The sequence below is a fragment of the Peromyscus eremicus genome, chromosome 8b, assembly GCF_949786415.1.
Source record: "Peromyscus eremicus chromosome 8b, PerEre_H2_v1, whole genome shotgun sequence".
In the NCBI taxonomy this organism is placed as follows: domain Eukaryota; kingdom Metazoa; phylum Chordata; class Mammalia; order Rodentia; family Cricetidae; genus Peromyscus; species Peromyscus eremicus.
The window spans coordinates 6,158,308-6,172,444 of NC_081424.1; the positions used below are offsets into that span (position 1 = coordinate 6,158,308).

Consider the following 14,137-nt stretch of genomic DNA (forward strand, 5'->3'; position numbering starts at 1 on the left):
AGGGATGAATCTCTTCTGTCACTGGATACAGCTATCATCAGCCCAGCTTATAACCCAGAGCCACAAGCAAGGCACAAGGCCTATTTGTCAAATCTGTACAGATCTTTCTATGGAGGACCACTGCATATGAGCTTCAGAAAGCCAGTTTTCCAAAGACAGGGATCAGATCTGCACCTAAGGATCTCTTTCTCAAGCGCTTCTTCCAGAGCTGAGAACTCACTGTGACCAACACCCCCCCACACACACACCCCACCCTCCCACCCCCCAACCCCCACCCCCGGCAGGCAAATGGCTGGCTCAGCAGCTGAGCACACGGAGCTCAAAGGACATGCACTCTGCCATCTGTTTGTGGGTGTTCTTTTCACTCAGCGACTCATGTGCAGTTTTGCTTTCTAAGAGTCGCCTCTTTTAATGGTCACTGTAAAGCGTAAGCCCAGGACTTGTTTGTTGCAAGAAAGCAGCCTTCAAATCCGTGTGTTATCATTTCTCATATTTATTCTACTTTTTAGTCACATCAAAGAGCTTCACATGTAAAAGAAATAACTGCCTCCCACACCAACAATGGAACTTACATTTGTCAGAGATTGTCGCAAAAAAAAGCGGATTCTAGAAATGGGTCTGTGGACGGTACCAACCTGCTCTCATGTTGAGATCATTTGCTAACTGCTTCTCCTGGGCCAACAGCACAAGACAGCATGTTTGAAAAAGTACTGGAGAATGAGAAATTACATTCTCCCAGTTCTGATGCAGAAAAAGGGCAAGCTGCCCGTCATTATTCATCTTCCTATCCCATCATAACAGCAAGGAATACAGGAAAATTTGTGAGTTTTATTTGCAAAGCAAAAGTTAAATTGAATCAAACAGCTGGCAATGGCATCTAGACTCCGAATTTAAGTTATAAAAATATCAGTGTGCTGACTTGTCTGGGGAATGATGAAGTCTGTTTCATGGTCGTCATACAGCTTCAGGTTGTGATGTCATTGGTTACAGTGTTGTCTGGAATTCCGAAACTGTTCCGTCAGGGGTGATCTGGACAAGTCTGGACTTGACATTTGATAGTAGTTGGGTAACCGAATGTCATAGTGATGTTTTTTCCCTGTATATACCCTGTCGTTCAAGGCATAGAGTTTGTCTGCAATATCACTGCCAATCAAGATGGAAAAGAGGCGAGAGATGTAGCGGTGCTGAGCGAAGAGCAGGTACAATTTTTTTCTCCTCCAGGACACATACCGACAATCGGTTTCTGCTGTGAGGGTCACCTAAAAACACAAAGACACATAAAACAAACTAGGAAGCAAGAAATTCAAACTCAGTTACTAAAGATTTATTTTTGTGTGTTTGAGTGTTTGGCCTCCATCTATGTACACCACATGTGTGCAGTGCCCACAGTGGCCAGAAGAGGGCGCCAGATACCCTGGAACTGGAGTTACAGATGGTACCAGCTGCCATGTGGACGCTGGGAACTGAACCCATGTCTCTGCAAGAGCAGCCAGTGCTCTTAACCACTGAGCCATCTCTCCAGCTCCTTCAATCACATTCTTCTGCCCCAAATTTTAACTGAATTTCTTGTTATCCTCTATTGTTAAAAAATATTGTAAAAGCTTAAGATATTAAATAATAAAATAAACAACATAATTTACTTATCTAATCTCAGTGCTCCTCTTGATTATGTCTTGCATTTTGCAAAGCTACTTGATATTAAAATAAAAGAGTAAAGCTGGCTAATAGCTGAGAAAGATACCTAAATATGAAGATTGTGGGCATTTAACCCTAACTTGGTTTCTCTACTACAATATGGAATTTACAAATACCACCTTTGCACATTTACATGAGTTTGCATATACATGTGTGTTTTGACTTATAGAAAACAGAATAGCATAATAAATGGAACCAACTGGAATGACTGTCTCACACCACATGACGGCCAGAAGTGACAGCAAGTTTAGAGAAAACTGAAGCCCATCGGCATCTTAAATTTCAAAATCCATTTCTTTTGTAGTAAGTGCAGTTTCTTCTCTTGGCGTTTTCTAAAGTATCACACCCGCCAACAGTGTTCAAAGTCAGATCTTAGTTATTCCATATTAACCCCCAGATGGGAGGTTCAGCACAGGAAGTCCAGAGAGAATTCACTGACTCCTTCCTGCCACGTCTGGCCCCGTTCTCTCTGTGACCGAAACGTCAGTCAACAGGACTCAGAACTGGGAAGCGTGCATGAAACAAACTGCATCCCAAAGTCAAATATAAATTAAAGCTGCACTGTGTGCTGCTCTGTCGGTATGCCTGCTGCTTCGGGACTGAGATTCATCTGTTCAGAAGACTGGGGTGTTAACCATGCAGCCTGTTTGGCCCTCACCTGAAAAATGCCTTCCTCTGTGGGTCTCAGTGAATCCCACTCCGGAGAATCCAGGAACTGAAAGGGGAGGATGTAATGCAGGAATTCGCCATCAGCTGTCACTCTGATCCTAGCAAGACACAAGAACATCTTCTGTGAGGGAGAAGGAAGTACAAACACATTTGGGGGGGGGGTGTTGTGGGGGAATATCCCTCCAGCCTCTGGTGACTTCTTCCCTGTTGAATTTTGAAGAACAAAATATTGAATTCATGTACTACCTTAGTTACCCTATGAGATTTGTGCACAGATACTCCTCCCTTAAACATCTGGAACAGCAGTCAGTGAAATTTGCCAAAACGTCATCAGGTTGCACATGGATGAGGTGAGTCTAGTCCATGTGTTTACTGTGCTTTGGCACAAAACTTGAGTGTACTCAGTCAGATTTTCTGATTATGTGGGAGGGCGTTTAGGAGCACGGTGGAGATCTGCTACACGCAGCTCTGTGAGTTACAGGTTTAATCTTATCAATTCCATAAAAAACATATTAGTGTTTGCCCCCTCAAACTGTTCCAAGTTTAGAGTCTATACATACATACACATACTCATGGAGTCCTCACTCCTACTTCACACGAGGGGGCAAATGACAGAATTTACTAAATAAACTTGATAATATAAAATTAGAAGTTCCCAGGCATGAAACAGAATGTCAGAAGAGTCTACCTAAAATCCTTTGTGTACCAATGAAGGTTGTGTCCATTCAAGCTGCCTCCTCCTCCTTGACATCCAGTGACTAGCTACAATGCAGGTACTGAATCCATAGAACTGAATTCATGCATCATTTTAAGGCCTGGGGACTTTATTTCTAAGAGGAAAGAGTAAGACTCTAGATTATTTCCTGATTCAAGTAAACAATACCCTGTCTTCTAAATGTCCACACCTATGACTCCTGTCTCAAAGGTTTCTCCAAGTCTCAGGCTGCTAAGTGCCACCCAGGCCTATGCTGCACCAAGATGGAAAATACAAACAAGGACAACTCCTCAGAGGAGAGACAGGCAGCCGAGGGTACAAACCTTCCCGACACAAGCATGGAGAGTCTGTCAATGGAGGTTTTGCCTTGCATTGCATAACAGTGCTCCTTTTCCAGAGAAACCACTTCAGAGCTCAGAGCAATTGTTCTGAAGACGGGCACAGGGATCCCGAGGGGCTTGAAAAGGGAGCTGTACAGCACCTGGAACTCTCGGGCAAACGTGATGCTGTGAACTTGATAGGCAATGTGAATAAACTGCATGAAGCAGATGACAAACAGCACAAAATTCCAGGAGAATATGTCAGCAGCGCAGACGTCTACCCACGCCCAGACTGCGGAGCACAGGAACCCCAGCCCCAGCAAGCTGAAGACGTACAGGAGCCCGAAGAACCCGCTGCCGCCCATAAAACCTACTACAAACAAGATACTGGCGAGTTGGTAGATGGCGCCTTCCGCCGCCTCCTTCCAGGCCGTGCAGACTGGGTGTTCACCCACCAGGCTCTTCCACAAACTTGAGTTCTTTTCCATGGCTAGACCATCAGCTTCCTTTATCAGTCTACTTCAGATGCGCCGAAGCCAGCACCGGAGCCCTTCGCTTTCCCATCACCCACTGCTGCTCACTCCTCACAGGCCAGGGCACGCTGGAGCTGGCATGACCAGGGCTTAGTGGGCATGGAGCCGAAAATCTACAGATTCAGCACCAGTGTCTTTAGGCTCATCTGGGCTCCCGATTTAGGCCAAGTCCTCAAAGACTGTGCTATTTCCTGTGTAAGAGAAAAGGGACAGAGGATCTAATTCAGCAAAAGGAATGAATTGTGCTTTACTTAATGAATCAACAGCACTGCTTATGCAAATTGACTTCCCATTGTTATGAAATCAGGATGTTTCAGGCACAAATATTAATTAAAATTCTAATAAAAGCATATTTACTAGAACTGGCTAGCTATTTCTTTTTTTATCAATGTATTTTTCTTTTATGTGCATTGGTGTTTTGCCTGCATCTGTATCTGTGTGACGCTGTTAGATACCATGTGACTGGAATTGCAGACAGTTGTGAACTCCCATGTGGGTGCTGAGAATTGAACCCGGATCCTCTGGAAGATCAGACAGTACTCTTAACCATTGGGCCATCTCTCCGGCCCTGGCTAGCTATTTCTTTTTCAGGGTGTGCAGGTTAATTTTTGACACAAACTAGAGTCACCTGAGAAGGAACCTCAGTTGAGTAATTGCCTCCCTCAGACTGTGGAAGGCAGATTTGTGGGGCATTTTCCTGGTTAATGATTGATGCGGAAGGGCCCAGCCCACCGTGGATGGTGCCAGCCCTGGGCCGCTGGTCTGAAGGTACATGAGAAAGCAAACTCAGTAAATCATGGAGAGCAAGTCAGTACCACGTTCCTTCATGGTCTCTGCTTCAGCTCTTGCCTCCCGATTCCTGCCGTGAGCTCCGGACCTGACTTCCCTCAATGACAGACACTGATCTGTAAGATGCAATCAACCCTTTCCTCTCCAAATTAGTTTCAGTCACAGCAACAGAGAGAAAACTAGGACACAGGGTAACTAAATCCTTTAAAGTCTGCTCGTCTCTACAGCAGTGGTACAGTGTAACTCAGAATCACATGACATGATGACTAAAAATGGAGAGCCACAGACTGTCCCCATATTACATATATGAAATAAGGATCACTAAGGACAGTTCCCAGGGATGTGTATTTTGAACAAGCTCTCCATGTAATTATGATGAACCTGTGGACCTTCCAAGCTCCTCCTCTCTTAAGGGACACTGTCTGATGCTACAGTATTTATACTTTATAGATGAAAAATGGGGGCTCAGAGGAGCCAGGAACATATCCAAGCTACACAACAGTCAAAGCAGAGCAGGACTTCAGCACCAGTGCCCATGTGCTGGATCCAGTCACATGGTCTTTCATGGAAGATGGTTTAAACTTGACTTTATAAGGACCTTAAATAAATCAAGAAACACATGGCCAGGAGACAGATCTTACATAATACATAATAGTCTGTGAAAATGTTTAATAAGTTAGATTCAGATAATTTAAGAAATTATATAGTATAGTATAGTATAGTATAGTATAGCATAATTTTCTATATCAGTGGTTCAGGTTAATATCAAATCCATATAAATAAACATACTTATTAATTCCTGTTACTTAAATATTTACCAGATGGTCAACAATATTTTTTTTTTCGGTTTTTTGAGACAGGGTTTCTCTGTGTAGCTTTGCGCCTTTCCTGGAACTCACTTGGTAGTCCAGGCTGGCCTCGAACTCACAGAGATCCGCCTGGCTCTGCCTCCTGAGTGCTGGGATTAAAGGCGTGCGCCACCACCGCCCGGCCGATGGTCAACAATATTATTGGCTCTGCACCTCTGCTCATATATTCTCTACTCTTTCAACCATGTGATGTGGGATGACTCATCCCTAACAGGCCTGAGGGTCAGGTGGCCCAAACCAGTAATAAGATACTTTCTGAGAGCCAACCTGGGTCTGCCTAAGGGCCTCAGCAACAGCAGCTGAGACATGATCTGGAGATGAGCTGGACCAATGAGAGGCAGCCATGTCACAGCAGCAGATGCATATTCATCAGACCTTCCCCCAGGATGGAGTGGAGGGTATATAAGGCTTGCCTCTTCCTGAATAAACCGAGCTTGTTGTTTCAGAATTCTCTCAGAGTCTGTGTCGTTGACTCTGCGCCTACTTGGCCCCCTCCCCCAAAGAATACAATAGTACAGGACCCTGCCACAATGTGGTAAAAATGCTGGGTCTGGAGAGAACTGGGTGTGATGATATTTTAATTGTGCTGAAATGTGATTTTATTTGTATGTTAATAAATAAAGTTTGCCTGGAGATCAGAGGGCACATAGCCATAAAGAGGAATCAGGCAGTGGTAGCACATGTCCTTAATCAGATCACATGGCAGGCAGAGTCTCTGTGTGGTCAAGGACACAGCCAAGCGTGGTGACACGAGCCTTTAATCCCAGTATCAACCGTAGAGACCTGGAGGTCTGTATAGACAGGCAGTGACAAGGAAGTCATGTGGCTGGGCTTAGAGCCAATGAGAAGGCAGAACAGGAAGGCAATAAAAACACAAGTTAGACAGGAAGAAACTCCTTTGGGGAAGTGACAGCAGCGAGGTGGTAAGATAAGGTAGTCATGGCTCTTTGCTAATTCTCCGATCTCTTTGGCTATTACCTCTGTATTTGGCTCTGTGTTTCTTATTTAATAAGACTGTTTAGAAATTGATTTACAGCTGGGCATGATGGCGGAGGTCCAGCGTCAATACATTTTTCCCCACACCACTTCCTCACCACTAATGGTTTCACTGTGAAGTGTCCTTTAGGTTGAGACGTAAAGAACACTAACATGCAATGACCTTGAATGTGGATGCTGTATTTGCTGTCTTCCAGGACACCTGTTAAAGTACCATGTATCACAGCAGTGTCTCAAAAAAAAAATAAAACTCCACACACACAAGTGAACATGTCTTACTGAGTGGGAAGGCATAGGTCATCATCACTCACAGAAGCAGAGACTGAAATGAAGGCTCCTCATTCATGAACCTTTTCTCAAGTAATAAGAGCCCTGCCAGATGAATCAGAAAGAGGAAAGGCAAGAGGAGGGAAGGGACAAAAGGCTTAGTTATGCAACTTAGAGTGCTATTGTGATTTTTACTTGTTTTAAAAGACGTTTCAAACATCTTGCAGATCTCTAATTCCAGTCAATCTGTGAGACACACAATTCAAGCAGACTAGCATTCTGAGCATGCTCACTTTCTGCTCTCAGAAAAACAACACACAAAATTCTATACTACTAGACTCTCATAACAAAGAATGGCTCTTAAAAATGCAAGGATGAGTGAGAACTGCAAATACCAGCCTGCAAATGTCACTCCTGCTGTTTTACTTTTAAAACTGGGGCATTTTAACCAATCAATTCTTCAGGATACCCAACACAGCCACAAAAACCAATATGAAAAGAATTGCTAGTAGGTCTCTGAACTTTGGTTTGAACTCCCTTAAAAATTTATAATCCTCAGTGAAATGTTAAGATGATACTGCTAAGAGAAAGGCCACATAAAACGTTTACAATGATTCAGAAGGGAGCACAGGGGAATCGTCCCCTTAAAATGCTTGATTTGGAGGGTAGGTTGGGGCCTCTATGCTCCAGAAGTGTGATCCAGGATGGTTCTAGGAGGAACTGTGCTTCCGGCCTACTTCTGTTACACTCAAGTTGCTACCAGGCCTTCTCTCCATCCTGGACACAGTACCGCCAAGCATGTGGACTTGCCCTGATTGAATTACTCCACACCCAGCTTGGTGTGTTTGTATTCAGTCACCACAACAGATGTACTTTATTAGAAGAGGAAGAACTGACAGGAGCAGGTGATGGGCAGGAAAGGGCCTCTACCATGTGTCACGATCGCTCTGAGGGCCGAACATGATTCATCCACCAGCTGCCTGCCTCACAGACCCCCAGGCCTTGGCATTTTTGTTTGTAAATATCTGCTGAGGTGCCCACGCAGCACCATGAACATCTTCCCCCAGCAGTAACCGATCTTGCCCACTGAGCTACAAATGGAGACAAAGTCTAGCAAACTAACACAGCACTCCAAGTTTATCCAGTTTTCCTCCTAAATCTTTAAGACTGTGAATTATGAAGGAATAAGATGCATAAGATGATAAAAGCGTACTCAGAGGCAGGCAGCACACCTCTGGTGGCACACTGATGAAGGTTAGCCCAGAACTGTGCTTAGCTGCTTAGAGCAGTCACATTTATTATCTCACTGCCCAAGGGAGGCAGAATCTAAGTTATTATGCCAAACATGGGAAGCTGGGTACAGCTTGGTAGAGTCCTGGGGAGCTGGGTACAGCCTGGTAGAGTCCTGGGAAGCTGGGTACAGCCTGGTGGAGTCCTGGGGAGCTGGGCACAGCCTGGTGGAGTCCTGGGGAGCTGGGCACAGCCTGGTGGAGTCCTGGGGAGCTGGGCACAGCCTGGTGGAGTCCTGGGGAGCTGGGCACAGCCTGGTGGAGTCCTGGGGAGCTGGGTACAGCCTGGTGGAGTCCTGAGGAGCTGGGCACAGCCTGGTGGAGTCCTGGGGAGCTGGGTACAGCCTGGTGGAGTCCTAGGGAGCTGGGCACAGCCTGGTGGAGTCCTGGGGAGCTGGACACAGCCTGGTGGAGTCCTGGGGAGCAGGGATTTCACAGTTTGGTGAAATCCCTGAGGAGCTGGGCACAGGCTGTTCAAGTCCCTGGCTGCCGGTGAAAGGGTAGTTAGTCACATCCTGCAGCATGGATGCCCAAGTGCCCTCTACCCAGTTTCACTCTGGCCAGGACTCAAAGCTTCGGATCAGGTAGTGTGAAAATGTTGGGCAACAGGTTTGCCAGGAAACTAAAAACAGCTCTCAATGGATGTTTAAGAGCCTCTCTATCTGCTTGTACTACTCAGTTCAAAACAGTCTACTTCTGGAGACACAGCCAGCCACTCATGAAACCATTTGCTGTATTATTTAACGCTGACTGGTTCTTCCCCTAGGCTCTGAAATTCTAAAGGGCAGGAGGGCAAGAGATGGATGTTACCGTGTTCCTGACCCCTGGCACTCAGTGGGTGTTGGTTGAATATGCTGGGCTATTCCTCCCTAACCTGGGATGTTGAAATATCCTCTGGGTGCTCCAGGGGCACAGACGCAGGAAACAGCCCAACCTCAGAGACACTTCAGCACAAATACACTGAGGAGTTGGGGAATCTTTTCTTTTTTCCCAAAACAGCTGGACCAACACCAAATTCACAGGGGAATCCTTGGCCTACAACCTTGAGCTTAAGAACATTTAATTACTGCTTTGATTAAGACAACAACTGGTATGATGCCAGGCTATTGAGTTAGTTTGGGTTGCCAAGCAACCCACAAGTTAAAAATTCCGATATTCAACTCATTAATTAAAATCAGATCCCACTTCAGTATGGGTTCCATATGCTAAGTTCTCATTTTCTTGAGCTTTTTTTTTTCTACTTATCCTCGAGATGGTATATTTACTGATGAGTACCTATGTGCCAGGCAGATTTTAAAAACTATCTTACTGAACAACCCTGTGAGGCAGGTAATGTTATGTCAAGTTTACTGATGAGAAATTTGAAATTCAGAGAAGGTAAATAAGTTGTTGAAGGTCAAACTGCTTAAACGTTACCCGTATTCTGTGCTGCACTAATCTGCTTCCACCACACATCACTGGGACTTAGAAGCCCCAGCTTCCTGTTCTCCATGGCAGCCTAGGAGCACTGAATCACCAGCAAGCAGGGGAAACACCACCTATTCTTTCTACTTAAAGTGGCACCAGAAACTGGGTAAGGTGGCCACTCCAGAAATCCCAACACTCAGGAAGCTGAATTAGAGGCCAGCCTAACCTAGGCTACCCAGTGGGACCTGGTCTAAAGAGTAAATAGCCAATAAACAGCCAGTAGGATCTACCCGCCCCCCCCCCCCCCCCCGCGGGCCCTCCCCCGCCCTCTCCCCCGCCCCCGCCCCCAGGGTCTGTTCATGACCTCCCAGCCCATGGGCTTTTGACCTGGTGTGCAGTTCTAGGCATGAATTTCCTCCCATTAAGCAGATCTCAAATCTAATCAGAAAGCAGCCACTTACCCCCATGACTGCAAGGCCACTATTGTACCAGTGGGCACATTAGGCTTGGCAGGTCAGTATCGACCTTGCAGTGTTGCCAACTGGCTAAGACAACCACGACTCTTCTGCCCCGGCCGCCTACATGGTCCCTTCCAGCACCCTGAAAGCCAGCCGGCAGGAGGAAGCTTCCGGCTCAGTTTCACTTACGTTTCCTGTGTTCTGAAACAACAGTGTATGGCAGCTGCAGCACGAGGGTCTTGTTATCGAGGCCTGGGGCACAGCCTAGAGCAATGGTAATAGCCCATATTATTTTGGGGGCTTCTGGGGTCTCCCTGGTCAACAACTCAGGAAGACTGGTCACATATAGCTCTAGGATATTCCTTTAATAGCATACAGTTTCAGGAACAGAATTATCCACCCACGCAGGGTGCTTCTGTTCTCACTGTGTGTGTGTGTGTGCGCGTGTGTGTGTGTGTGTGTGTGTGTGTGTGCGTGCATGTGTGTGTGTATGTGTGCGCACACTCGTGCGTGTATGTGTGTGTGTGTGCACGCACACTCGTGCATGTGTGTATGTGTGTGTGTATGTGTGTGTGTGTGTATGTGTGTGTGTGTATGCACCACTGCACAGGTGTGGAAATCAGGGTCAACCTCAGAGCTTGGTCCTCACTTCCTTGTGTGAAACAGAGTCCTATTGTTGCTCTCTGCAGCATACACCAGGCTAGCTGGCCTTTGAGCTCCTGGGAATTCTGTCTCTGCCTCCCACTCCACCGTAGGAGCCTTGGCTTTACAGATACACACAGACGCATCTGGCTTTGCATGAGTTGAGTTTTGGGGATAGAAACTCAATCCTCATACTTGCATATAAATGCTTTGCCCACTGAGTCTTTTCTCTAGCCCTTGCTTTTCTTAAATTATATATTTTCATTAGCCTACGAAGTACTATGTTTCCATATTTCTTTCTCATACATTAGTTTTGGCTGACCTACACCCACTCCCTTCTTGCGGGCCGCAAGAATATATTATAGAGATTCAGCTGTGTATTAAAGCTATACTTTGACCGGCCAAGGGTCTGTCAAAAGGCAAGCCACTTATGAATGTTTGGTGTTATCCAGCTTTTAATATTTCAGCTGTCTTCTGCTATGAAATTCTTGCCTGCCCAAATATTCCCAGACCATTTGGCAAATAGTTCAGCTCCTCAGACCTGCTGAACTTCTAGGTAACTAACTCCCCTGCTGAGCCTAGGAGACAAGCTGGCTGGAGATGCATAGCTTTGTTTCTTGTGTAAATGAAGCTCAGACCATCCCCTTACTCCATGCCTAGGGGCATGACAGAGAGACTGACTGAGGACAATAGTGCATTTTACATAACCAGGTGCACTAAGGACTGGAGCGAAAAATCGGACACAGAACCACATGACCAGAGAGAGGAGAGGAAGACAGAGGTTCAGTTGAGGGTAAAGCAGATCTCTTGCAGAGTTTATCAGGGCCAGGGGTAAAGAGCCAGAAAGGATATAGATGGAGGACAAAGGGACAGAGGAGGAAGATCAGGTCAAAAGCATAAGAGTTTACTAAAACTATGAGGACAGGAAAACTGGGCACAGAGAGGAGCTGAATGTGAGGACGGGGCTGAAACTGTGTAGATAGAATTGGCTTAGAAGAATAATGTGAATGGACTAAAGAACTCAGTGTATCTAGATTCATTCCTGTGCCACAGGTAGTGTCCCTTCTAGGCCCTCTGGGATAGTATAATATAACTCCCTCTCTCTTATCTCCACTTAGAACTTTGCACCATTCGTATTCTTGTCTACCTTCACATTGCATGTGTTCTACTGTCGCCCAAACCAAGCCCGCCCCCCACCCCGCCCCCGCGCCCCCGTCTAGCTTCCCAGTTTCTGCAAACACACAAACCTAGAAGAAAACCTACAACTGTTGTTTTACTAAATGGACGTATTATCAAGCTGCCTTCTAAATATTATGTTTATATCCATGGATTAAGGCTCTCAGCCTTGGTCAAGGAAGCTTGTTCTCACAGTGGGCAGTGGTTAATGCAAAGACGTAGAACCAGAGTGCTGAGAATTAGTGACTGTTGAGTGCTCAGCCCTAAATGGGACGCCTATCCACCCCCACCCACCCCTCATACACACAAGGCTCATGGAACACTGTGGAATGTAAGAGCTGGAGAATAGTGCTGAGAAATTTTGTCTTCTAGGCATGGCCTTTGCTCTCACGAAATCACTGCAGCTGTGGTTAGCTGCACAAAACTGGGCCCGTAAACATTTCATCATGGGCTAGGAACGCAACTCTTGAGGGCCCACTCCTAACTGAGTAGCATTGGCAGCTGATCATTTTGTCAGTGATGTAGCCACTAGTAAGTTAAGCTGTCTATGTTATAGCAAACAACCCTCCACCCATATACAATCAACCCCAATTAAACACACACACACACACACACACACACACACACACACAAGCACACATGCATACATAGGCACATTCACAGAGACATACACAGGAACGCAAGAGAACTTGTTGGGAAGGAGGGGTTCACTGTGGGAGGATAAGAAAGGGTAGCAGGGGATAAATATGGTGTCTTGTTAGAGTTTCTGTTGCTGTGAAGAGATACCATGACCACAGCAACTCTTATAAAAGAAAACATTTAATTGGGGCCGGCTTACAGTTTCCAAGGTTTAGTACATTATTGTCATGTTGGCATACAGGCAGGCATGGTGCTGGAGAAGGAGCTGAGAGTTCTGTATCTTGATCCGCAGGCAACAAGAAGTGAACTGTGACACTGGGTGTAGCTTAAACATGTATGAGACCTCAAAGCCCACGCCCACAGTGACACACTTCCTTCAACAAGGCCACATCTCCTAATAGTGCAACTCCCTATGGACCAAGTAATCAAACACATGAGTCAAGGGAGGCCATTCCTATTCAAACCATCACATATGGTCAGAGTACATCACACACACGTCAATGCATAGTGTTTTAAATGGTTAATAAATAAATAGTACATGGTTCAAATGAAGAAATCTGTTTCCCTACACATATTATAATTAAAATAATATAGAGACAGCACCACTGTACTTATTGCTTGTATTTTATAGAGTTTGACCACTGGGACTAGTGTAGTTTCTAAACTCATCTTTCCCTAGAGGACTCCAACTGAAGACAGGAATACATTGTCTACTCTCCATCTTTAATTATAAGTGCAAAGTTGGTTGGTTCTGCCATGGAGGTCTCTTTGCTGTTATCTTCTGCCCTGTGTTCTGGCCCCTCATTTATCCCGTGGACCCATAACTAACCCACCCTTCTTTCCAGCGGGCAGAGCGCCCCTCTCTGGAAGCCAGCAACAGTTTTCTCTCTTAGTTCAATAATTCCTAGCAGTCTTCCCAAATCACTCATATCAGAGTCACCTTGGCAGCTAAACGGCCCGACTCTGTCCCCTCATTGGCCAACAGCCCGCCTTCTAGCAAGCCCCCCAGGTGATTCTTAGACCCCTAATGTTTGATGATTGACATCTGAATTACCCTTGCTTGTCACTCCAGGAAGACCCTTGCTGCCCCACCATGCTGCCTACTGGGTGCTGTGCTCTGGTCCCTAGCTGTGTCTCTGTGGGAGGACTACTGGGGATGGCGACTGGCCTAGCCAGTGTACATTTCCACTCATCAGAAGTACTGTGCGATTTTAACCTTGTTTTCCGTTGAGAAGTCAAGGAACTGAGCAACATATTATGGGTCTCTGTAATCTAAAACAAGTGGCTCAGTGTAACATGTAATGAGATCATTCCAAACACTGGTCAAAATGTAGCGCTGACTTGCAGAGCTGACTCAAGGCTCAAGATCTCACCAGGTTTGGGCTTGGGCCAACTTCAAAGGCTGCTAATAGGCCTGTCGTGTGCTCTAGCTGAGGGTTATTTTCACAAACTTTTGGTGTGTAATTGTTTACACATTACACATCTATGGTTAATCTAAGGGAAGGGAGATGGAACCAGAACATTCTTCAGAGAACAAGCTTAGGATTTAAACCAAGGCACATACTCTCCTTCTATGCTGCTACAATTTGGTGCTGAAATGTCCTCACAAAGGCCAAGTCCCCAGCTTGGTACTGCTAGGGTGGTGGTTGGAACTTCAAGAAGTGGGACTACTT

At 45.8% G+C, this 14,137-nt stretch overlaps 1 protein-coding gene across 1 annotated transcript in view; it reads right to left on the reverse strand.

Moving 5' to 3' along the window:
* Positions 1-475: 475 nt before the first annotated feature.
* The window catches only part of Popdc3 (popeye domain containing 3), a 32,247-nt gene continuing 18,585 nt past the window's right edge, over positions 476-14,137 (reverse strand). Inside the window, exons 2-4 of the mRNA XM_059272937.1 lie at positions 3,403-4,123; positions 2,354-2,462; positions 476-1,259 (exon numbers count right to left, since the gene is read on the reverse strand). Coding sequence (XP_059128920.1) covers positions 978-1,259; positions 2,354-2,462; positions 3,403-3,887 — 876 coding nt within the window. The 5' untranslated portion in view covers positions 3,888-4,123 and the 3' untranslated portion in view covers positions 476-977. The remainder of the gene's footprint in view (positions 1,260-2,353; positions 2,463-3,402; positions 4,124-14,137) is intronic.